At 37.0% G+C, this 23,560-nt stretch overlaps 1 protein-coding gene across 4 annotated transcripts in view; it reads left to right on the top strand.

The window, feature by feature from the left end:
• BICD1 (BICD cargo adaptor 1) overlaps positions 1-23,113 on the top strand; it is a 108,765-nt gene extending 85,652 nt beyond the window's left edge. For 2 of the 4 annotated variants that reach the window (XM_029284074.1, XM_015815669.1), the window contains 2 exons: positions 15,885-15,960; positions 23,003-23,113. In XM_029284074.1, coding sequence (XP_029139907.1) covers positions 15,885-15,960; positions 23,003-23,087 — 161 coding nt within the window. In that variant the 3' untranslated portion in view covers positions 23,088-23,113. Of the gene's footprint in view, positions 1-5,636; positions 5,646-15,874; positions 15,961-23,002 lie in introns of all 4 variants that reach the window. The other 2 variants (XM_029284075.1, XM_029284076.1) reach the window with 2 other exon arrangements.
• Positions 23,114-23,560: the final 447 nt, after the last annotated feature.

A 23,560-nucleotide genomic window follows, 5' to 3' on the forward strand; every position in this document is an offset into this window, starting at 1 on the left:
ACTTTATTAAATAAATACAGGTTTTGTTTCTCATGCTGTGAAAGAACAGCAATGTATTGAAGGAACTCATAGAACAAGCTAGTACAATTGGGCAGGGACATGGAAGGATTGATGCAGCTACTAAGTCAGTGGAGCAATATCTCTATGGTGATTCTCAGTCATCCAGGTCATAGTTTTCCCAAAGATGCTTTTTCATGAGGTAACTGGACTTCCTTGTTTTTCTTTGAAGACATTTCGCTTTTCATCCAAGAAGCTTCTTTAGATTACAAATGTTTCCCTCTGCTCTTTCTTAGTATTCTTGGCCATGTCAGCTTCCTGGGTAAAAGTTCTTAAAGTGTGTCAGACTTGGTTGCTGCAAAAACAACATTTTACTGTTTTCCACAAAGAGGATTTGAACATTATTGCTACAAAATTGGCTAGTTCTTGAATTCTTCCTGACTTTCTTCAATAAACATTGCTTATCAGGTTTGTGGGAAGTTTTATATCAAAATATATTTTATTCTTTATAGCAGAGTTCTCCAACCTTTTGTGGTTGGTGGCCTGGAGCCGGGGGGGGGGGGGGAGGAGAGAAAAAAGAAATGGTTTTGTGGGGATGTGTGAATGCATGCACGAACATGCATGCAAATGAACACCCATTGCTCATGTGAGTGGGACCGTGAGCGCTTGTGTGCATGGGGCCGCAGGCGCCTGCAATGCTCTTGGTGATGCAAGTGCTCACTCGTGGGGCCACAAACGCCCACGTTTGCACAAGTAGGGCTATCTGCACGGGCGCACACGTGCGCACCAGCCAGCCATTCATGCAGCCCAGTATCCAGTAGGCCGCGACCATGGCCCATAGGTTGGGGACCTCTGCTTTATAGTCTTTCTATCTTCCCTTTAAACATTAACAGAATCTATAATGGACTACAAATCAGCATCTCCACTAAATAGTTGACAATCAAGCTGAAACTAAGTTAATCAAATAAAACTTTTTATTCAAATGTCCTCAAATTCCCAAATAAGTTACCCAGACTTAATCCACATATCAAAGGATGAGGTCTATAAACAGAGATAGAGTTAATTAAATTTGGTCTCCCAGCATGTTCACAAGAATAAACATAGATCACACACACACACACATACACACACACACACGTCTTTCAAGTGTCACCCTAAAATCAGCACATAGACACTTTCACACCCAGGACAAACTCCCCTATATAACTATGTTGCTGTACCCCATTTATCTGCAACTATCCCTAAAGGCAAACACCTTGCCTTTAGGAATAAATATTTCTTCTTTCCTCACAGTTGTCTAGATCTCATTTTTATTTATTCTTGTGCAATACTGGCTCAAGTTGGAGCCCCAAATTATTCTTCTGACAGGTTCTTGTGAACTCTCAGTTACTCCTGTCCAGCTTGATTGTGTGCAACTGACATACACATCTGCTGCTCCCTGAAGAGAAAAGTGCTCATGAGCATTTGATCAATCGTGCCCATGGTTAGAGTAGCATACTTAATTTTTCTTACTTTGTGTATGTGTGGAGAACTGTGGGCATATCATATCTGGGTGCCCCATTCGAGGCAACCACTCAATGGAAGCATCCCTAATCATCTGGATTTCTGTAGTCCAAATACTGTATCCCAATTGTCAATAAGCGAACTCCAACATACAACAATGGGGATGGGATGGTCAGGGAGGAAGGAGAATTACGTCAATCATATTTTTCCCCTCATAATTATAGCAAAGATGTTACCAATGTAAGAAAGTCATGAAAGAGATGAAGAAGATTAAATCCCGTCTGCTCACTGAAATTTATGTACGCTTTATTGTATCCATTGGTAATTTATCTTTTATTGAAATAGAGTAAAATTGTGGAATAAACAAGCCTCAAATAAACTGTACTACAGGTTGCTGCACTGTAATAATAACAACAACAACAACAACAATAATAATAATACAGTTGGAAGGGACCTTGGAGGTCATCTAGTCCAACCCTCTACTCAGGCAGGAAACCCTACACCATTTCAGACAAATGGCTGTCCAGTCTCTTGTTAAAAACTTCCAGTGTTGGAGCATTCACCACTTCTGGAGGCAGGTTGTTCCACTGGTTAATTGTTCTAACCGTCAGGAAGTTTCTCATTAGTTCTAGGTTATGTGCAGACATAATCTCCCCCCAAATTAACTTAATTTATTTAAAGCATTTGTTATATTGCATCTCATTAAAAAAAACATTTCTCCAATATCAATGCCTAGTTTTCAGGGATGCCTGCCTTTTGAGTATTTCTGTTCTGATATTTAAAGTAGCATTACTGAGTGGCATGGTGGCCTAGAGGTAAAATTCTCGCCTCACAATCAGGAGGCAGCAGCAGATGTTTCTTTCTGGGTGCAGTGAGTAATTATCTGCTGTGAACTTTGCGTAGATGTCAGGAAGGGCATCTGGCTAGTAAACTCTCACACTCTCTTCAGTTACCCTGACTCTACACCGGTACAAGGGATTACAGGGTCATTAAAAGAAAAATTAAAGCAGCATTATTAAAAATGGCTAACTTGCTTAAGTGCGCTAAAAAAATCATGTTATTCTTTTGGTACCTGGAATATGCAATCTTTATCTCCTTATCTTGCTAACTAGTTTTCTGATATAATCACTTTTATGTCAGTCTAACAGTGCATGGTTTTGCCATCAGTAACCATTAATCATGTCTGACTGACTTAGAAGAATCCGTTTTGAGCAAATAATTTTATTATTAAAATTACTAGGAGTATTGTCATCATTTTCTGATCATTAGATGTGATCATACCATATTAAGGTTTTCATGGGCTAGCAGATTGGGAGCTTTATGGATGAATGTCAAAACAAATTTATCAATCATGCCACCTGGTATTTTGATCCTCTGATGGCTTTAAATCTTTCATCTGAAAGATCTATTTCTAGAGGTTTTAATTGTATGAATTGCATTAGGATGAAATAACACAATGTTTGTAAAGTTTTTGAAAATTTAAGATAACTTTTGGAAATAAAATCAGTATTGAATCACTTTATGTTTACTTGAAGTAAACTAAGCTGTTTTTCCATGAGTGTTCATAAGGGAGATGAAGAATTGTTCCAAAGAAGATGATACAAAGCAAAAAGTTATTAGAAAATTGCCAGTGGTTTTTCTGATACTTAAACAAATACCGGTATTTCATATATATTAAGGGGGACTGAATAAGAATAAGTAATCTAATAATTGCCAGCAAACCATCCATCTGGAAAGAAACTCAAATGTTGCCCCTTTGTTTCAATACTACATTTGACAAGCATTTCAGAATAGAATGTGTTAGCAGATAAGGTTTCTGAACCAAGCCATGCTATAAATTGGCTTAGAGACTTATGGTAATTACATATTGTTATGACTGGATTCATACTTCCTCAAGTCCCATAATCAGAAAACTCCAACGATAACAATTTCTGATCTCATTATTTTATCCCTTACATATGGGACAGGTTTTCTTCCATTCAGACATTGTTTGAAGTTGCCTCCAAACAGTTGGGTTAAGCTGCCACCCAGTGTCTAGAACAAATTATTAAAAGAATTAACTCATTCTCACATCAATCAGTCAAGCCTGTCCATGCTACCTAGAAATCCAGATTCACTTCTATACCCTTTTAAGTAAAATAAATTAAGACATTATTGTTTGTTGCACAGTCAGCCAAATATTTCATTTTATGGCTATTGACCTCTAATTGATGACAAAGGCCAGACTCAGGCAAAAAGAGGAAGGGGGGGGAACAGAAATTTAAAAGACTGGTACAGGCTTCCTTCTGAATTCTTCCCATCTCCTCTGTTTATCCCTTCTTTGAATTCTATTTGCCATTACAACTTGATGTATTCATTCCCTTTATTTTTTATTCAGAAATAATCAATATTCTGAAGGCTTTAATTCTATGGTTTGAAGTTTTTTTTCCTTTTTATGGCCCTTGAATGACCATTGCTAAGCTAACCTCCCTATTATTACCCCTTTGAACGTAATGATTTAGCCAGCATGATCATTGCTAACCTACCTAACATTTTGAACTAGTATTTTAGGTAGCACCAAATGCATATTCAAGGCATCCCTAATTATCAACTTCCTCACAAAGCCATAGAGAGGAAACCTATGGCAGGAATGATAAAGATGGACCCATATATGTGCTAATATACAGTATAAAGGAAATAAATAACGGTTATTCTTTTATAAATTGTATCAAATGTAATACCAAGGTGTGAAACTATCTGTTTGCTGTTTCCTGCCTATGCAAAGTGACCACAAATGGTAATCAGTAAAGACAATGAAATATGACTTGCTAAAAGCTCCCCAGGAGACAAGGAACTTATGCCTTGGAAGAGAGGAACATCGCCTCAGATGAAAATTACAAGTAAACAAGATAAGATAATAGCGGATGGATGGAAATTGTCAGGATGACCCTTTAAAAGTGTAAAACAACATAAAGAATGACTAAAGAGAATAAGAGGGAGTTGGGAAGGCTTCTTAGGCGTGGCGTGCATTGTAAAAGGGTATAAAATGTATAGCTTGAAAACTGCTTTTTGCGCTCTTTGAACTCAATCCATTTGGGAAGAGTCTAAGAGACCACGCTTGCAATCGCTTTTCTTTTTATTTTATTTTAATGTTTTTCTCCAATAAACCTTTGTTTTTGTTAACCAGACTTGTCTTCGAATTGTGAGTATCAAATTTGGGGTTTTTAAATCTCACAAGTATATGATCAAGAAAACATCTAATGCAGAGGTCCCCAACCTTCTGGGCACCAGGGACCGATTCTGTGGAGAGAGGTTTTTCCACAGACCGGAGAGTGCGTGGTTTTGTGTGCTACCTGCATCCCGCGGATGGAGCTGTGCGGACCGGTTGCTGGCATGCTGTGGACTGGTACCGGTCCCCGGACTGGGGGTTGGAGACCCCTGATCATTTATACGTGATACAGAGGTGCCTCCTTCATATCCTTAACTAGGCCCACTGCTGATATACAAGGCACCGTTGGGCAGAATTCCACTTTGTGTCCTCTCCCAGGCCCCCCAAGTTTTAAAACATCTAAAATTAAAAAAAAAAGTTTAAAAGTCCCCTTCCAGGTCCTTCTTCTCTTTTTATATAACTGTACCATTTAGCTTTTGATATTTTTGTTTTTAAAAAGGCAACTGGTGCCACCAATCATATGGTAGGTACCCTTGTATGCTGCACAATTTGCATACCATTTTGTGGCAGACCTGTCCCCAACATGCCTCTAACATAGGCAAAGAACTACAGTAATTCTGGAGCTATGTAGTAAAATACTTGTTATTCTAGTTAATGAGAGGATGGGACAATAAAGGTGCTCTCACTGGCTCTGCAGTTTTCATAACTCCAGTCCTGGCCATGGAAAACAACAAAAAGCAATTCATTTGAAGGCAGCCAAATCTCCCACAGACCTGCCATATGTTCAGTATTTTCACATGCAGCTTGGATTTATGTATACATTTCAAACAATAGCTGGATAATTGTTTTAACAGAGCTTGATTATTCAAGGGAAAAATTCACAGCTTGTGTTTTATCAAGAATGCAAGAATGCACTCCCCCGTCCTTTCTCTTGTTGCAACTGCCCCTGGGTATCATAATAATAATGTTCTGGCAGTCATAATTATAGCTAAGAAAGGCTGAATTTCACAACATGTGAAAAGGGATTGCACTATATAGTTCAAACAAGAAGACATTATAAAGCCATCCTGGTTGATATTTGCAAGCTAACATGAATGTGATTTATGGCTTATGTATGGCCCATTCACTATAGGTAGTCCTTGACTTACGACCACAATTGAGCCCAAAATTTCTGTTGCTAAGTGAAACATTTGTTAAGTGAGTTTTGCCCCATTTCACAACTTTTTTTTGCCATGGTGGTTAAGTGAATCTGGCTTCCCCATTGACTTTGCTTGTCAGAAGTTTGTAAAAGTGGATCACATGACTGCAGGACATTGCAACCCTCATAAATATGAGTCAGTTGCAAGCATCTGAATTTTGATCATGTGACTGTGGGAATGCTGTAATGGTCGTAAGTGTGAAAAATGGTCATAAGTCACTTTTTTCAGTGCCATGGTCAGTTTGAATAGTCACTAAGTGAACTGTTGTAAATCGAGGACTACCTGTATACAGAAAAAACTGAAATGAATGAGGCCTCAGATAAAAGTAGGGAACCTTATTTGCACATGGAATTCACCAAAGTGGATGAGTAGGAAATCTAAAAACTTCTGCATTCTGTATTTAGGCAATTAGTTAATTCTGCTGGCAAATGAAAAACAGTATTCCTTATCAACCTACTTCCATTTTCTTAAAGTATTCTTTTGTGTCCATGATTCTCTGTTTTTGGTTTAATTTACCCTGTCTTTACCAGTATCTGTTTCATCATTATTTTAGATCAACGTTTGAATTATATGCACTGAACTAATTCAATGAGCATTGCATATGCACAGAATCATCCCAGAAGTGGTACAATTTTATGCAAATCCTATTTCAAATCTGGAAATAATTTCCCCTTAAGGGAAGGGGAAGGAATTCAAGGATATTATTTGATTTAATCTATTTAACAAACCAACTAATTACTCACACTTTACCTCCTGGTGCCACTGCTTTGAGCTGTTTACTAAGGTCTGGTTATATTTCTGTGTCCTTTAGTCAAGTCTGAGAATTTACATTCCATTCTAAGAAACATGATGTAAGCATTTGTGATACTACAAGTTATTTTCTCACATATTTTCTTCAGATCTTTTTACCTTGCATGTGGCAAAGTGCATGATTTTCCTAATTGCGGTGATTTCAACCAGAACAGAGAAGCCTTTGACTAATAAAGCATTCTGCATAAAACTGCTGTTGCACTATACCCACAATTTCTTAAATATTTATTGAAATCTTTTAGGAATTCCAGAAATGAACATTTTGTGATGATATACATAATGGTCACAGACCAGCAAATAAAACTGTTGACATCCTCAAAGAATAAAAAACAAAGTGCATGAAAAACAAAGTGCGTGAAACCATGACAAAAAGAAGAAAGTATAGACATTCTTTAACAAGAACAATTTTTTTAAAAAATATGTCCATGCATATATTTAGAACCTTTTTCCTGAAAGACTCAATGAGAGCTTTGTGTGTAGCCTGTTGTTTCTTAACCCGATTTGAGCAAATCTTATTGGGTTATTTATTTGAGGATGTAGATGTATCCATCAGAAAAACAGTTTCACATGGGAATACTTAAGATCCAGTTGCTCTCTTTCTTTTTCATCCTAGAAATGTAGTAGATCAAAATAGTCTAATAGCCAATTGTACCCATCTTTACAGGTAGAAAATAACCACACATTTTTTAAAATCTTGTATGGGAAGATCACAAATGACAGATAAAAAGCTTTGCAGAGCTGTGCTTTTTCTCAAATCTGGGAAATTGTTATAATTGCTATTTAAATGGCTAGTAGATATAGTGCTAAAACAAGACCTGTGGAATCCAGAAATTGGTGTAAACCTGGGAAAAAACTGTGGAGAGACCCCAGAATTGGTCAATATGGACCAATGATCATGAATGCAGCAGTTAGGCAGTTTAATGGTGGGTAGCTATGGCTCTTTTACAACCTCTAGACATCAACTCCCAGAATCCTGAATCAACATGGCTCAGGAATTCTGGGAGTTGAAATCCACAGGTCACAAAGAGGCCGTAGTTGCCCATTCCTGTATTGGAGGTTGTGAGTGAGTATAGAAAAAGAAGAATGAAATGGAACAGAGAAGCATGATTGTCTGGGAGAAACCCTAATCGTTCCCTGATATGAGAAAAAAGGCTCACACTAAAATTATTGGAGATGACAACGTTTTTATTAACAAAGCATTTGCAAAGGCTAGTGGATCTCTGAGCTTCAAGGAAGAGACCACACCTAGTTACAGATCTCAGCAGTTTAAATACAATTTTCCCAGCCGCACATTCCCTCCTCCTTGGGTCCAGTTGATAGGCCCAAGTCAGTCATATATTTTCTGTCTGTCTTATCCCACTTACAGCTTACTAAATTTATTACTCTCTAGGAATGTTTCCTTATCTAAAAATATTCTACTTATTCCTTTGTTCCTACAGAGTATCTCTACTGTGTTAGCCTCCTAAGCAGAGATGGAAAATTACAACATGTACATTTATTGTGTATCTCACACTGATATTTTGTGGGAATGCACTGCAACATTGATTGCAGCTGTAATATACTGATTCAAATCTTCCTTGCAGACTCTCTCTACCTTGCCATGAAATGTCAGGTTTCCGCACCATATAGTTTTAAAAATTGAAATGGGTTCATTAAAACCAATAGCAATTTGATAGAAAGTGCTTAGTCTGCATTGAGCAGATTTACATTCATTTCTGAAATTGTGCTCACATCTGAATGGTGATCCATTTGGCACACGCTCACTGCAGCAAGAGTTGCAAAGAAACAACTGTCACATGCACAATGAATGAACTCTCTCTTTTTAACTATCTAGATGTTTTTGTTGTAAAGTATCACTGTCTCACTTGGATTGTGTCCACAGTTACGGTAGTTTTGCAGAACTTCCCGCCATTTTGAGAAATATTCAAAAGCTGAGATAAGATGAATGTAGTTCAAAAAATTCAGAGAGAAGCTCCCCTCAAAATGCTTCCCTCTGGAAAATGCTGCCCCACTCTCTTGGCATGATTACCCCTATTCCATCATCTAAAGATTGTCTACACCAGTGGTTCTCAACCTTTTTAATGCCGCGACCCCAACCGGTCATAAGTCGAGGACTAAACCGGTCGTAAGTCGAGGACTAAACCGGTCGTAAGTCGAGGACTACCCAACCGGTCGTAAGTCGAGGACTTTCCCTGCCCGGGAGCGCCACGCATGCGTGGTTCTGCCCCCTGCGCCGGCCGAGGCGTAGCTGGCAAGCGGCAGAGACGGAGCAGGCCGACCACCAGCTGGCCCAGCTCAAGGGAGGTAAGGCACCTGCTGGAAAAGGGGGGGAAAATGGCAGACAAAAAAATGGCGGACAAAAAAAATGGCGGACAGCCTTGCTTGGCGACCCCCATGAAATGGTCGATCGACCCCAAATGGGGTCCCGACCCACAGGTTGAGAACCACTGGTCTACACTTATATTATTGAGTTTATTATGGGAACAGTTTTGGACTTATCTTTACATTTTGGCCCATAGAGATTGTAAAAAATATAGTAAACAAGTGCAGCAAGCTACCTCTTTCTTCAGAATTATGTTCTGCAAAATGATATCTTGAAAGGTTTTTTTTCCTGTTGAATCTTGAATTTATGTGCTATGTATTTAAATGAGCAGGTACAGTACACTCATTTAAGTGTTGCCCATTATTTCTATGTACTGTATAACTGAAGGAAAGAAAGGAAAAATGTTACTTTTTCTGTCTTTCTGTGTCTGCTACTTCACTAACCTGCTAGCTAATCTTTCAGCTGATTTAGTGAGGAATGACTAAAATCGTATTTCTGTAGAAAATTTCAGTATTAAAAAAAATTAAGTGTAGAATCCCATGGTTATACTCTGTACTCAGTGTCAACATATATGTTGTTTAATGTATTATAGTGTTTCTCAATTTTAACAACTTCAAGATGCATGACTTTAGCTCCCAGAATTCCTCAGCCAGCATGGGAGTTGAAATCCACGTATCTTGAAGTAGCGAAGGTTGAGAAACACTGGTCTATGATATCGTTTAATTGTAACAGAAGAACATTTGCATATATTAAATGTAAGAGCTGAATGCTTGTTTTCTTGCTTCTGAGCAAGCCAGAATGTCAGTTATTCTACAGTCTCCCACCTGATGCCCTCCCATTTTACTAGAATATACAGTGCAAAATCCAAGACTCAGAAAGATGTGTTTGTTAAAGTTAAGGACCCCTTTTCCTACAATGGTAAGACAGAGACAAAGGTCTTCTAGAAGTCCATGGTGATGCTTACAAGTAGGATGTGAAGGCAAAAGTCTTCTTCATTCTTTAAATTCTAGGGCCTAATTCAATAGTATAATGTCTTTGAATATGGAAACTCTATTTAAATATTGTATGATGTGTTTAATACCCTTTTTAAAGTTAGCTAAATCAATTAAAATTTCCACATCTTGAGGCCTGATATGTATACATGAAAAATTATTTTGCTTGTCCCAAATCTACTTGAGATAGTTAACCCAAACTTACCCTAGATTTTAAACATGTTCTAAAATGTTAATAATATGCACATTTATATTATTATAAAAAGCATTGGCAGAACGTGATCTCACTTTTTACTGTGATTTATAAATGAAGATTAGGTGGTTGCTTTTCCCCATGGAGTAACAACAGACAGGAATATTCCTTATGAGATTGTTGAGATCTGAAAGCAAATTGGTAATGAGGCACAAATATTATGCTGTAGTCTTACTCTGATATTTGTTCCACAAGAGAATATTCTTTAAAATCTATTAAACAGATTTTAACACAATCCTCATAGTTTAAATCTCCACATTTATGGCAAAACAGAGATATGGACAACTTCAAATGATATATTGTTATATATACATTATTTACTTATATATTTGGAACAAGAACAGTTTAATTCATGTAGATAGCAAATGAAATTTGAGAACCAATGCTGTTGTGAATTTTATTGGTACCTCAACATCAATGGTAGAAAGTTTTGATTTGCATCACAGTTTTCAGGAGATTGGTGAGTAGTCACTGGAGCAAGAGGTTTTTTCCAGCGGCACACAATAGTGTGTAAATATCTTTGCCAAATCAGTCTTCCTGGCTCCATCTTGTCTAATTCTTTACATGTCCAGTGGGAAAACTCTTAATTAGTTTTCTTAGTTATCAAATTTAAATAATTTTATTTATTATTAAATCTTATTTGCTGCTCCAAACAGTATGACTCTGACTCAATATGCTACAGATTANCAGATTAAACTTTACTCAACGTTAATTAACAAAACAATATATTGATTCTGCTGCCATCCTCAATATTATTGTTGTATTGTTACTTACATTGTTAGATATTTATTAATAACAGAAAAATAGGATAAAACCAGGCACTATGGTGAGATCTATCTGTAAGCAAAAAACAAATTTGTTTACTTCAGAGACTTTGGTTCTGCATATGTATGATACATTGATAATCACAATCTTGATGGTTCATTAATTACACATTTATGTAGAACAAAATTTTCATTACCTGCTAGCTTTGATTTCTAAACAGAACAACAAAGGGAATATGAATATACATGCCAGATACCTGCCGTGGTAGTGCAGTAGTTAGAATTCAGTATTGCAGGCTATTCTGCTGACTGCCAATTTCTAGCAGTTCAGCAGTTCGATTCTTACTGGCTCAAGGTTGACTCAGCCTTCCATCCTTCTGAGGTTGGTAAAATGAGGACTCAGATTGTTGGGGGCAATATGCTGATCCTGTAAATCGCTTAGAGAGGGCTGTAAAGCACTTTGAAGCAATATATAAGTGCTATTGCTATTAGTGATAAAGATTTGTGGCAACTATTGTGGCAACTGCTGTTAATGGAGTTTGGCAGTGTTGGCTACTAGTCAGGATTTTATTTATTTGTTTCTTTGTTTCTTTATTACATTTAGAAACCACTCACCTCACAGAGCAACTGAAGGTGTTGGATTAGATGGATTTTTGGTTTAGTATGACTTGATATTTTAAGCAAGAAACTGAGGTGACCATTGCTAGGTCTATCAAGAAACAGAAGAAAATGTATCAACTGTTCATAAAACATTAAAATTAGCATCCTCAGAGACCTCTAGAAGGTTAAGATCTTAACTGTCACCAACAGACAAAAATAGAAAGATAAGTAGAATATCCTATTTATCCTTCCAGGTCAAGAGAAGACTGACAATAAGCAAACTAGTTAGATGATGAGATGAAGAAGACACAGTGCAGCCTTTTGTTGTGAATTTGAAGTGTTTCTTGTGTTTGTGCATCACATGTGGCCTTAATATATTATGATTTAGTGGGTTATGCAACCTGATCTTGACATCCAACTATATAGGCTAGCAGTCTCTGTGTTAGGAATGGAAATGAAGCAAATGTGAAAATACAATGTTTCACAGAATGTGCTTCAACATATTTTCTTTGAATAGCATTATTAAGTCATGTAGTGACTTCCAACATAATTGAGCTAAGTGTTAAAAACATTGCTAATGTCCTCACAGTCTGATCACTTCCCTCTGTAAAAGAAAATAGGAATAATGCAGAAAGGAACTCTGACTTGTTCTGAGAAAGGATTTTGTACCTACTCATCTCAGTCTTTTTTCTTCTGCTGTGATCCTTGTATGTTATTAATTGTTAGTGCCAGTATTTGCTGTGATTTGGAAGACATAGACAGCATCTGTTGGGATGCTTTGTTTGAGAGGGCTTTAATTATTCAATATACAAGACCTAATGAAGAAGCAGTTGAACCTAGTCACATGTCCTTCCCCAAGAAGAACATAGTGGCATTTCCATCCATAGTGGCATTTCCATAGTGGCATTTCCATCCTTTCTAATGAAGAACTAGAATTATTGGGAAAAAGGATAAATGGCAAATGTGGGAGAAACAGAAAGAAAATGGGATCCTGAACAATGGTCTCTTAGCGCTGCCACAATGGAACATGGCGTGTGCTATTCCCTGATCCTTACTATTAAAGTTAAGGAACGTTGCTGCCATGCTGGTTAGAGTGAACAAATAAATCTTCAGCAAATAGATATGGCTCATTTAAATTTCTTCAGATTCACACTTTCATGTGAAAAATTGGCAGTGAAGATAAACCCCTCCTAAAAGCACTTGCCACTTGACAAATGTCAGGCTGAAGGTCAGAAGGTGATCCAAAGTATTTGGTGTATTATGGAGCTATCTGTCAACATACATATGGAGTGATTCCTTGGTTATCCCCCAGAGCCACCTTGAGACCTTGATGTGGATGAGATGTCAGGTATAAGACTTAAGATTTAAGCTGGTTTGCACAACATACTGTAATATGGTTTGTCTGACTTTAGTTTTGCATGTTGTGTGAACCTGCATGTTATTGTAATCCCTTAAAGTACAGTATCACATATGTGTGAACTCAGTTTATAAAACCATGCATATACTCACTGGGTTCCTATGTTGTACTAAGACTTAGTTTAGAACTTATCACAATAAGCCAAAACTGAATATATCACATATTATTTTGTCCAGTGTGTCAATCCACAAAAGTGAAAGGATGAATTGGATGAAACTGCTGGTAAAATTAGGAACATCTTTAAATTATATACACACACACAAACACACACAAACACACACACACACATCTTTCAGGCAACGAGATAATAATCTGTGGAGGCAAGTTTTAATGCTTTTTGTATGTATACGTGCCTTTGCTATCGTTTGTGGGAGTGTGGAAATGGATTCAAATTATACTGAACCAAAGTTAAAGAAACAGGGAACTGCCAAAGAAGTTTATAAGTGATAGATTTTTACAAGAAGAGGTCCATGCATTTATTTGTTTATTAAATTTCTAGACCACCTATCTCACTAGTTCAGCAACTCTGGGTGGCTTACAAAATAATAAAAAGTAAAAAGTTCTAAAAAAAACCCCAGAATAAAAAGATTAAAAGTGAAGAACCAAGAAGATCAGCAGCCTGGGAGTGAGCATCTTCACTGTCAGCCACCCTCAATGTAATACACCCCTCTTGGGACCCTAGACTAAACAGCAGAGCCAGGTTTTAGGCTGTTCCAGAGGACCAGAAGTGGGGGGCAGATCTCATCTCTGAATTAAGAGTAGCCCCAGGTAGTGTGTTGCAGTAATTCAGCCAGGAGATGACTAGGACATGAGTGATTGTGCACAGAGCCTCACGATCCAAGAAACGGCACAACTGGCACATAAGTGCGAAGGCTCTCCTAGCACTTGTTAAGCCCTTTTATGTTTTTATATCAATTTTTCCTTATTTGACAGCTGGGATCTAGGCACCAAGAGGCAGGTTGATGCTTATTCATAGATTTCAAAATAACTTCAGCTTCATTGAAAACAACTCCTCCCCCATAACTTTAGAGATGATCCCTGACTTTGTGAGAATGTAAGAATTCCACTGCTTTATCTTGAATATGTATTAATATATTATATGAAAGAGGATTATTGGTATTTCATATATATATATATATAGTAAAAGCATACAAACGTAAATGAGCACCAGGAAAAACAAAACCTTTAAAAAGTTTAAAAAGTTTTAATAAATAATGATCCAAGCTTTCGCCGGCTTTCTGCCGGCATCTTCAGGGATCCTATGGGCCGGGTGCAAAGGTGGCCGGAATATAAGAAGTGCCCTCCCATTGACCGACATGTATCCCTGAAGATGCCGGCAGAAAGCCGGCGAAAGCTTGGATCACTATTTATTAAAACTTTTTAAACTTTTTAAAGGTTTTGTTTTTCCTGGTGCTCATTTACGTTTGTATGCTTTTACCATGAACACTCCCAGGAATCAATTGTCGGTTTTTAGCATTGTTTTTAATATATATATATATATATATATATATATATATATATATATATATATACACACACACACATATATAAATTCACCATTTATATAAAAAATTAATTTACAAATTCAAATAATCTTCCAGCAAACTATAAGAATATCCTAAAATAATTGAAATTCTCTGAAAAACCTTCTCACATCACTTATAGAGTCCTTATATATAAAAGGCCACTATTTATATATATATTTTCTAAAACACTAGAGCTTGCTTTTAAATCCTGCTTTTTTTAAAAAAAAAAGTAGAAATAAAAATCATAAATAAATTGCCTTTTGTACTCTATGTAGGTTATTCTCCAACTGCTCTAGAACTTAGTGAGAAAAAGGTGGTTGAACACATCCGTCTAAATTCTTGAATGCAATTACACTTTTTAAAGTAATCAACAAGCTTTTTTCTGAGGGAAATTCTCCCATTTCCAAGTTCTTTAACTGAGTACTGAGTTCAGATGATGAAACATTTTTATCATTTTAAATGTGCCGTGTTTTTTTTCCAGGCATCAGTATATAATTATAAATACAGTTACAAAGCTGAAATATAAATGACTTTTCTCAGAGCATTACTCAACACTTTACAGTAGTGTTGGTGAAATAATATTGTAAAATGTAGCACTTTCCTTCTCAAGGTCATTAAATACACCACTACAGTCCTATTTTACCATTGTAATTTGCTTTAACAGTCATACCATATATATGCCATTGGAGGGCAGTGTAGATCTTTATAGAATTTGACAGTGTTCAGCTGTACTTAACACCAAGCAAAAAAATTATGCTTATGGCTAATTTAGATATTGATTAGGAACTTGGAAGAAATCTATTTATTGATAGCCTGATTCAAGTATAGTTGAAATTAATCACAGTCCCTTTGCCCCTAATATAAATGATTTCATGTTTTTTCAATCCAAGTATAGCAATTTTTTTACTAGATTTTGCAATGAGAGAAGCAAAACCGGTTTCTAAACTGAGGTCACTACCTAACTGATTGTAGTCAAGGATCAATCTTCTTTCCCTTCTGTATCCCATACCAATCCGAGAACCACAAAAGATGACAACTTAGCAGGGCAACAGTAAATACATTTAGATTAGCAAGTGATCTTTGAGAATACACTTTGAATCTGCCCAATGTTAACTCAGGCTGTTAACTCAGAGCAAGTCAGGGATACCTTTAAAATAAGACTCCTGTTTGAAACAGTTGAGTGTTTCTGTCAGCATTTATCAATGCTTTAACCGATTAACCCTCTTGACTCGTAAATAGAGCACGCATTCCTCACTAAATCTCTTCTACCACCTGCCTTGTGTGTTTATTACTTACTAACCTTTTGTGTCATCTCTTTGTATATGTATGCCTAATTTATCAGTCTCTTGTAGATTGTCAGCAGCCTGCTGCCTCACTACCGCCATACCGCTCACAACTAACCAGGAGGCATCGCTGCCAGACTGTCAGGTAATGTTCTGCTAAATCTCCTTTCTTCGCCTTTTGGTTTTCTCTGCATGCTATATACGGATTCTCATCATCCCACTTTTTTTGCATCTGTTACTCCCAACCCTAATCTCTACTCTGTCTTCCAACTGGCTACTATCAGTATGTTTGCAGACCCTTATCTGCCCTTAAAACAAACAAACAGAAAAAGCAAATTGAATTGAATCAAATTTAAAGTTTTGTAATTGATGTGGAAAGATTACTTGTGGTGCTGTGTCCAAGCATGATTCCTGCAGGACTGCAGGAATCATGCAACAATATGTATTAATATGTCATGTTTAAAGAAAGTAGTTCCACTGGACAGTAGATAAAATTACAAAACTTAAAAAGCCATTTCTTTTGTAGATTTGCCTGCACCTCTACAACATTCCCATGCAGACTATAAAAAACAAAGATGTTAAGTCTACAAACCTGTGGGTAGCAAACAGATTATAGGTAGTCTTCAACTTATGATCAAATTGGGACCAGAATTTCTGTTGCTAAGCAAGGTGATTGTTAAGTGAGTTGCACCCTATTTTATGAGCTTTTGTGGCCACAGTTGTTAAATGAATCACTGCAGTTGTTAAATGAATCATGTGATCTTTAAGTGAATCTGAATTCCCCCAGTGACTTTGCTTATCAGTAGCCAACAGAAAAGGTCTCAAATGATGATCACATGACCCCAGAATGCTGCAACTGTTGTAAATAATACATACAGATTGCCAAGCACCTGAATTTTGATCACATAATCGTGGGGACGTTGCAATGGTCATAAATGTGGAGACCAGTCATCAGTCACTTTTTCCAGTCCCTTGGTATCTTTAAGCAGCTACTAAATGAATGGTTGCAAATTGAGGACTACCTGTGAAGCCTAGGCAAAAGTGTCTGTGTTTTAAAAGAAAATAGCACTGCTATGTAAGCAAATAGGAATCTACAAGGATTAGATCTGTGTTTCTCAACCGTAACCATTTTCAGATATGTGGATTTCAACTCCCAGAATTTCCCAGCAAGGCTGCCTGCAGGCTGGGAGTTGAAATCCACAGATCTGAACATGGCCAAAGTTGAAAACAACACTGGATTAGGCCATTAAATGTTTAATTTAGGAAGCTATTTAAGTAGCATCTGTGGTACATTCTGGAGCTGACTTGAAGGGAGGAGTAAAACGGTTGGCTAGCCTTGAATCACTGATGGGGAGGAAAATGGCTGAAAGGTGATCCTCCCAAAGCTTTGCAGGGTTTATCTATTTTAGAAGTTCTGTAGAAAGTGCATTTGTCTGGCAAGATTCCTATCAATAGGCAATAAACATACCACTCTGATCAGCTCCTTGTGTTGCTTCTGATTGTGTCTTACAGCAGGGGTCCCCAATCCCTGGGCCGTGGACTGGTACCAGGCCGTGGCATGAGCTGGTCCGCACAAACAAGCAAAGCCCCATCCGTGGGATGCAGGCAGCACACAAAACCACTCCCTCTCCAGTCCACAGAAAAACCTTTCTCCACGGAACTGGTCCCTAGTGCCCAAAAGGTTGGGCACTTCTGTCTTACAGCATCTTGAAGATTAGATATACTTCCTTTTTCCTTTATAGGAAGGGCTGTAACAGAGTGGGAAAGGAGATGCTGTGCCAATAAAGGAGAATATTTGTAGTTCAGGATTGAAATGAGGGGTCTTAGTGCTCTCTGAGCTTGGATGTTTCTTTGCAGACCTTTCATTACCCAAGCTAGGTAACATCATCAGCACAGTAATGAAATGTCTGCAAAAAATCAACAAAGCTCAGAGAGCACCAAGGACCCCTGAGATGCTGTGGGTGAGAAGGCTCTAAATTCTATGCTTGGCCTCTCCAGGCAGGGCTGAGCCTGTAGAATCGTAAAAAGCCACTGAGAGTCAGAACAGGTATGGTTTAGATTGACGAACCAGTCTGAGATGGCATTAGGCAGATTCCTATTTGCACAACATGAAGCAAATGTGGATTGCACCATGAGAAAGGATGCTGGCTTTTCCTGTTGCCCTGGCCAAAATAAACAAACTCTCAAGGGCTTGTTCGTTCCCAAACAAAATTGGATGAAAAGATTAATCCAATTGCTTCTATCCCCTCTGGGCTATAATTTTAACTGGAACTGGACTCCTTGTGACTGCTTTAAATTCGTAGGCACACCTAGATCTGAGCATGACATTTAGATGTATTATTGCTACATCACTAGAACTGAAGTGGAAGATGAAAGGGCCTTTTTTGTGCTTCCCAAAGCCTCAGACAGATGCACCACTGAAATCCAGTTGCGTGTCAGTTTTGAAATGGGAAAGACTGATGAGCCACAAGCCAACCTTAAAATGGAATTAACATTTGTTTTATTTAAAGAAAACCTGAACTCTACAAAGCCTTAAATTCCAACCCCATCTACATGCAAGATACAGTCCCATTATTTTGTTATCATCTAGCATATTGTGTCGCTATAATAAAAAATTAATTGTGCCTTCAGCCAGGCTCTGTCTATTTAGTTCAGGGGTCTCCAAACTTGGTAACTTTTAAGACTTGTGGCTAAGGAATTCTGGGAGTTGAAGTCTACAAGTCTTAAAGTTGCCAAGTAGCTGATTTAGCTACTCTCTGGTGTACTGAATTCACATTGAGCCCAATATCTGGGCTGAATAATTTTTGGGTAACATATTATCCTTTTGCCTGATAGATGCATGAGACAGAGCTCCTTGAAATTCACCGAGAGTTCTGTAGTTTACCTGCCGGACATAGTTGGAATGGTTGGTTTGAAAGGAATACAGATGCATTAACCTGTCTCAGTGTTAGATCAGGGTTCACCAATCTTGACCACTGGGGTCATATGCAATCTTTGTATGATAACAGAAGTTAGAATGATCTGTTCCTGTTGACAAAAGACCAAAAGGGAAGGAAGGCAAAGCCCAGCCCATTGGTTTCCACCCATCTTTAATCTTAAGAAGTAACTTCATGCCAAGAAAAAAAGATATCTCCAGTCTTTATTTCAGATACTGTATGCAGGAACGTGAGACAATAGACACTGTCCTCAGTAACCTTCACTGCTTTATACATTTTTATAACAGTTACATTAAAAATAATGCACTGATGATGTTATCTAGTTTGGTAATGAAACGTCTCCAAGAAAACCACCAAGCTAAGAGAGCACCAAGGACCCCACAGTTCAACCCCGAGTCACAAACATTTTCTTCTATCAGAAAAAATAATTACTTTGTTAAACATTCTGTTAACAAATCATAACAAATTCTCTCCCTCCCACCCACCCCCCTCTCTCACACACACATCAATTACACACTGCAGTCACAACAAACTCATTTTGTTTGGCAGAGCTTGCTAGGAGAATTACAATGGTACCCAAAGAAATGAATGCCAGGTCAGAACTGCTTGCTTCATTGCACAACAGCAAACATAACTGCACACACTCAAACAAGGAACAGTGGTGTTATAGAAAAATGGATTCTAGCTGAATGTTAAGAAAAAAAATCCTAATAATATGGAACCAGTGACAGAAAGATGATGGGTTCCTCTTCATTAGATAAATTCAAACTGAAGCTAGAAAAGTCATCTGGGAAAGTATTCCAGAGCAGGATTAAAATAAAAAATCATTATGTCAGGATGCGAAATAGGTATTGCTTTTCTCTATTTCCAGCTATCTAATCAGTGAATCAGAAAAACCACAAATTTTGTAATCTAAAAATTTAGTGACTATCTTTATTCTTATTTATTAATTCAAATAAAAGTAAAAAATAAGAATATGGTGTTTAGATGAGCTACACAGCAATCTTCTTCAATCTATTGTTATCCACTCTCTTGGATTTATTTCTGAACACCATTCTTATTTTTACCTAGAAATTCAAAACATCTGGAATGCATTGGTTGAGAAATACTATAAGGAGAAGTATCTTCTAGTGTTTTCTCCCTGGCCTGATTTTATGTTTTTTTTAAACTTTGTCAATAAATGATACAATTAGGTGCAACTTCAGGGTACAGTACTAGTTAAACATGTTATTGTTTACTCATTTTATAAAATTGTTTGGAAAGATGCAGTGAAAATGATATGTGTTCACTATTTAATGAGCTGGAAATCTTGTTTAGAAATACTTGATTCTTTTCTAAGATAAAGTGGCTCTATCATAATCCTTGAGGGGAATTGGATTAATGCATTCCTTTCCTTATCTTTTGTCGTGAGTCAGATAATGTTGAGCAATGTTCTTGTTTAATGATGGGATAGGAGATACTTTGTGGATAGACTCTCTAACTATTTCCATGCTTATAGGCCATGCTGTAAATGGAATTGATTATGTCCCATTAAGTTATTGTTGACTCTTGGAGACCACATAGTTAGATTTTTCTCCATTACGATCTGTCCCTAACCTGATTTTTTTCAGGTCTTCTCATACATGGAAAGTTCTAAAATACTTCAAAGGATTATTTTGCTTTGAAATGTGACTTTCTAGCACGAGCTATTTCCTGCAGTTTTCCTGCATGAATGCTCAGGGAAGCTTATTGCTTCCAAACCTGGACAGTACTGCTGCTTCAAAAATGTATTTATTTATTAAACAAATTTACACGGCTATTTATCTAACTGATAGAACTCTAGGCATGATATTGAACTGGAGTCTCATTTGAGAATTTCAAAAGAGTAGATTGTAAGACATCCTATTTTGGCAAATGCTTTATATTTTTATCTGCACAATAGCTATATGACTATATTCTGTAATTAAACTTCCAGAATCTTAGCTGTTTTATAGGATCCAATCTGAGTCAGCCACCAAACCAAAGATTTATTCTTCCAAGCCCATCCTCAGGAAACTTCTTTCTCTCCAGAATGTGTGCACTGGGCTTTTCTAGGTGTTGTATTTATATGGTGCCTGGTTGTATGTGGCTTTTTAGCTGTTCTGTTTATTATTTCAATATATTTTTTTCAAAATATTTTAAGGAACTACAAAATAAGTTCTTTATTTTGGTTTCATAAGGAATGGACAGAGCCTCTTTTAGTTGTTGGGCAAGATAGCTAATTGCTCTGGGATCACTCACCAAGCAGGCCTCAGCTAAAATATTAACTATTAACAGACATTTCATTGCTGTAATTCCATTTTGTAACACTGTATATCTGCATCTGACAAAACCATATTTCTGCACATCACATGGTTGTGATGGAACAAAAAAGTACGTCAGGAAAGATTGAAAGATGCGATCTGAAGCAATTTGAAAAGATTCTTATTTTGTACTGTAAAATTGTTAATTGGTTTTATGTTGTTCTTGATAACTATCCTAAATTTTTATCTTCATTTGTTTGATTTTAAAAGTGCCATTAGATCATCATTTCTCATTTGGACAAAAGCAAACTTGTTACATTAATACATTTTTAATTTTTCCCCTCTATTCCTTTAAACTTGCAACTTTATGGCATGTTAATTTTAGCTCTGCTAATTGTCGTGTTTGTGCTTTAAAAATATTAAGTCAGTGGGAACGTGCCCCAGACTGCTAGTTCCCTATTGATATTAACTACTGAAAAGCAGCAATCTATTTCCATCTTTCAGTGATGGGCTAATTATAGAAAAAGAATGGGCAGGAGTTGCCTTGTGAAGAAACAAGGGTCACATACAACCTGGGGGTTCTTCACCTGAGTCTTAAAATAGTGTGATCCATGATGCCAACTGGATTTTCAAATGGTTATAGAGTTTCTTGAAGCAAGTTTTGCTGCAATAGATCTATTTGTATTGTTTTTACTATGTAAGCAAGAAAGAAAAAAGGAAAGACAAAGAAGAGAGAAAATAGTTCCACAAAAGTATACCAAACAATACTTCAGATATATTATTTTCATGTTGCAGAATTAACATTCTGATGTTTTTATGTAATAGAAAAAAGAAATTATGTTTTTAAACGCAGACGTACAGTCTACATCCCAAAAATGCTCTAAATCAGGGGTGTCAAACTGGTGGCCTGGGGATCAGATGTGTCACGCACAGGCCAGGCCCACCTCGGCTCCGCAAAGGCAAAAAGCGTCACAATACGTCACAGGACACCATCGAGTTTGACACCCATGCTCTAAATAGAGGATCTGGTGCAAAATGCTTGTTCAAATATAAAAGAGAATTTGTCAGATCACTGGATTAATCATTGAGAATTTGTTTTACTTCAACTTTGTAGTGAAGATAGTTTTGTAGTCATAAATTGTCTATTTCTGCAATCCTGTTAGTTCCTAATCCATTGATACACAGTTCAGAATTATAAAATTAGGCTTAGAAATCAATGGGTTTTGCAGAACAAAATTAATGTGTGACTCAATTGCTTCTAGAAGATATTACTGTGCCCATAAATGTCCTTCTGAAAAGCTGTGTCCAATAAATCCAAAATAGTGCAAATAATTTAAAATGCATAGAAATATAACATACAGATCTGAAGCAGACATTTCATTTCCATGCATCCTTGTATTTTTAACATCTAATTTAAAGTGTTTTAATTTCCTCTAAAAATAATTGTTACAGCTGTATTATTTGGTGAAGAACATGTTAAATCTTCCAGTGTAGAGCAGGGTCTGAAGATTGCTAGCCAAAATCTATATGTCAACAGGTATTTCAAATAAAGCTATTGCCACTTCATAATTTTTCGCAAATGATTCTTGGTTGCAATATATGGATAACAGATTTCAAAATTGTTGATACTCCTTGGAATTCTTACAAAAGCAACAGCAATAAAAATGCTTATTTAGAAACATCTAATTTTGAACGTTTGGGCTAAATCAATCTTCCCATCTATTCCAAGATGGTTTAGAAGGCTGTTTAAATTAAGTTAACATCATATCATTTCTTCTGGTTTCATTGTAAATATGGCACTGATGGCTCGGTGTTTGTCTTCTATGTACACATATGGTTACTTCTATATAATTTAAGAATTATAGGTATATGCAGAATAATTAAAATACCATGAAGGTGCAGATTGTCACCGGTCTCCATGATAACAGTTTTTTTCTTTGCACATTTCTTACTTTGACATGTATTTTAAATAGCTGCTTTTTCATTCCAGTCCTGATGTAGCTCTTCCAGAAGAACAGCCACATTCCAGCTCTCAATATACCCCTGTCAGCTGTCTACTTAAGCCTCCTCCTTAACATCGTGCTTCATTTGCAATTTAAAAGTTGGGGGAAATCTCACCACATGGACTGAATTCGAGTTCTGACAGCAAAGGAACAGTTTGTATCAAGCATGACTGCCTTGTTGTTGCACTGCTGAGTCCAGACACCATGTACAGTCTTAACGAAGGAAGGCATGTGGAAAAGCTTAAAGCACAGTGCCCAGACTGCTGAAAATCTTCAAGGTTCCTCTGTGTACATCACCTGATCAAAACTACACAACAGAAGTCAAACTTATTCCTTCCAGTTGTTTGGCTAGGACTACTAATGTGCCGGGAACCTAGATTCCTACCGAAGTAAAGCAAAGAAAGTACGCTACAAAATCTTATTTTGCCATTCAGCTCAAGCTACTGACTCCATATTTCTTTCTGAGGTTTAAATAGCATTTTATTTTATTCCTGACATATTTGCACCAAAAAGTATGGTTATTAGAAATGACGCATTGATGGATT

This window comes from Protobothrops mucrosquamatus, unplaced genomic scaffold, assembly GCF_001527695.2.
Source record: "Protobothrops mucrosquamatus isolate PMUCROS unplaced genomic scaffold, P.Mucros_1.0 scaffold363, whole genome shotgun sequence".
In the NCBI taxonomy this organism is placed as follows: Eukaryota; Metazoa; Chordata; class Lepidosauria; order Squamata; family Viperidae; genus Protobothrops; species Protobothrops mucrosquamatus.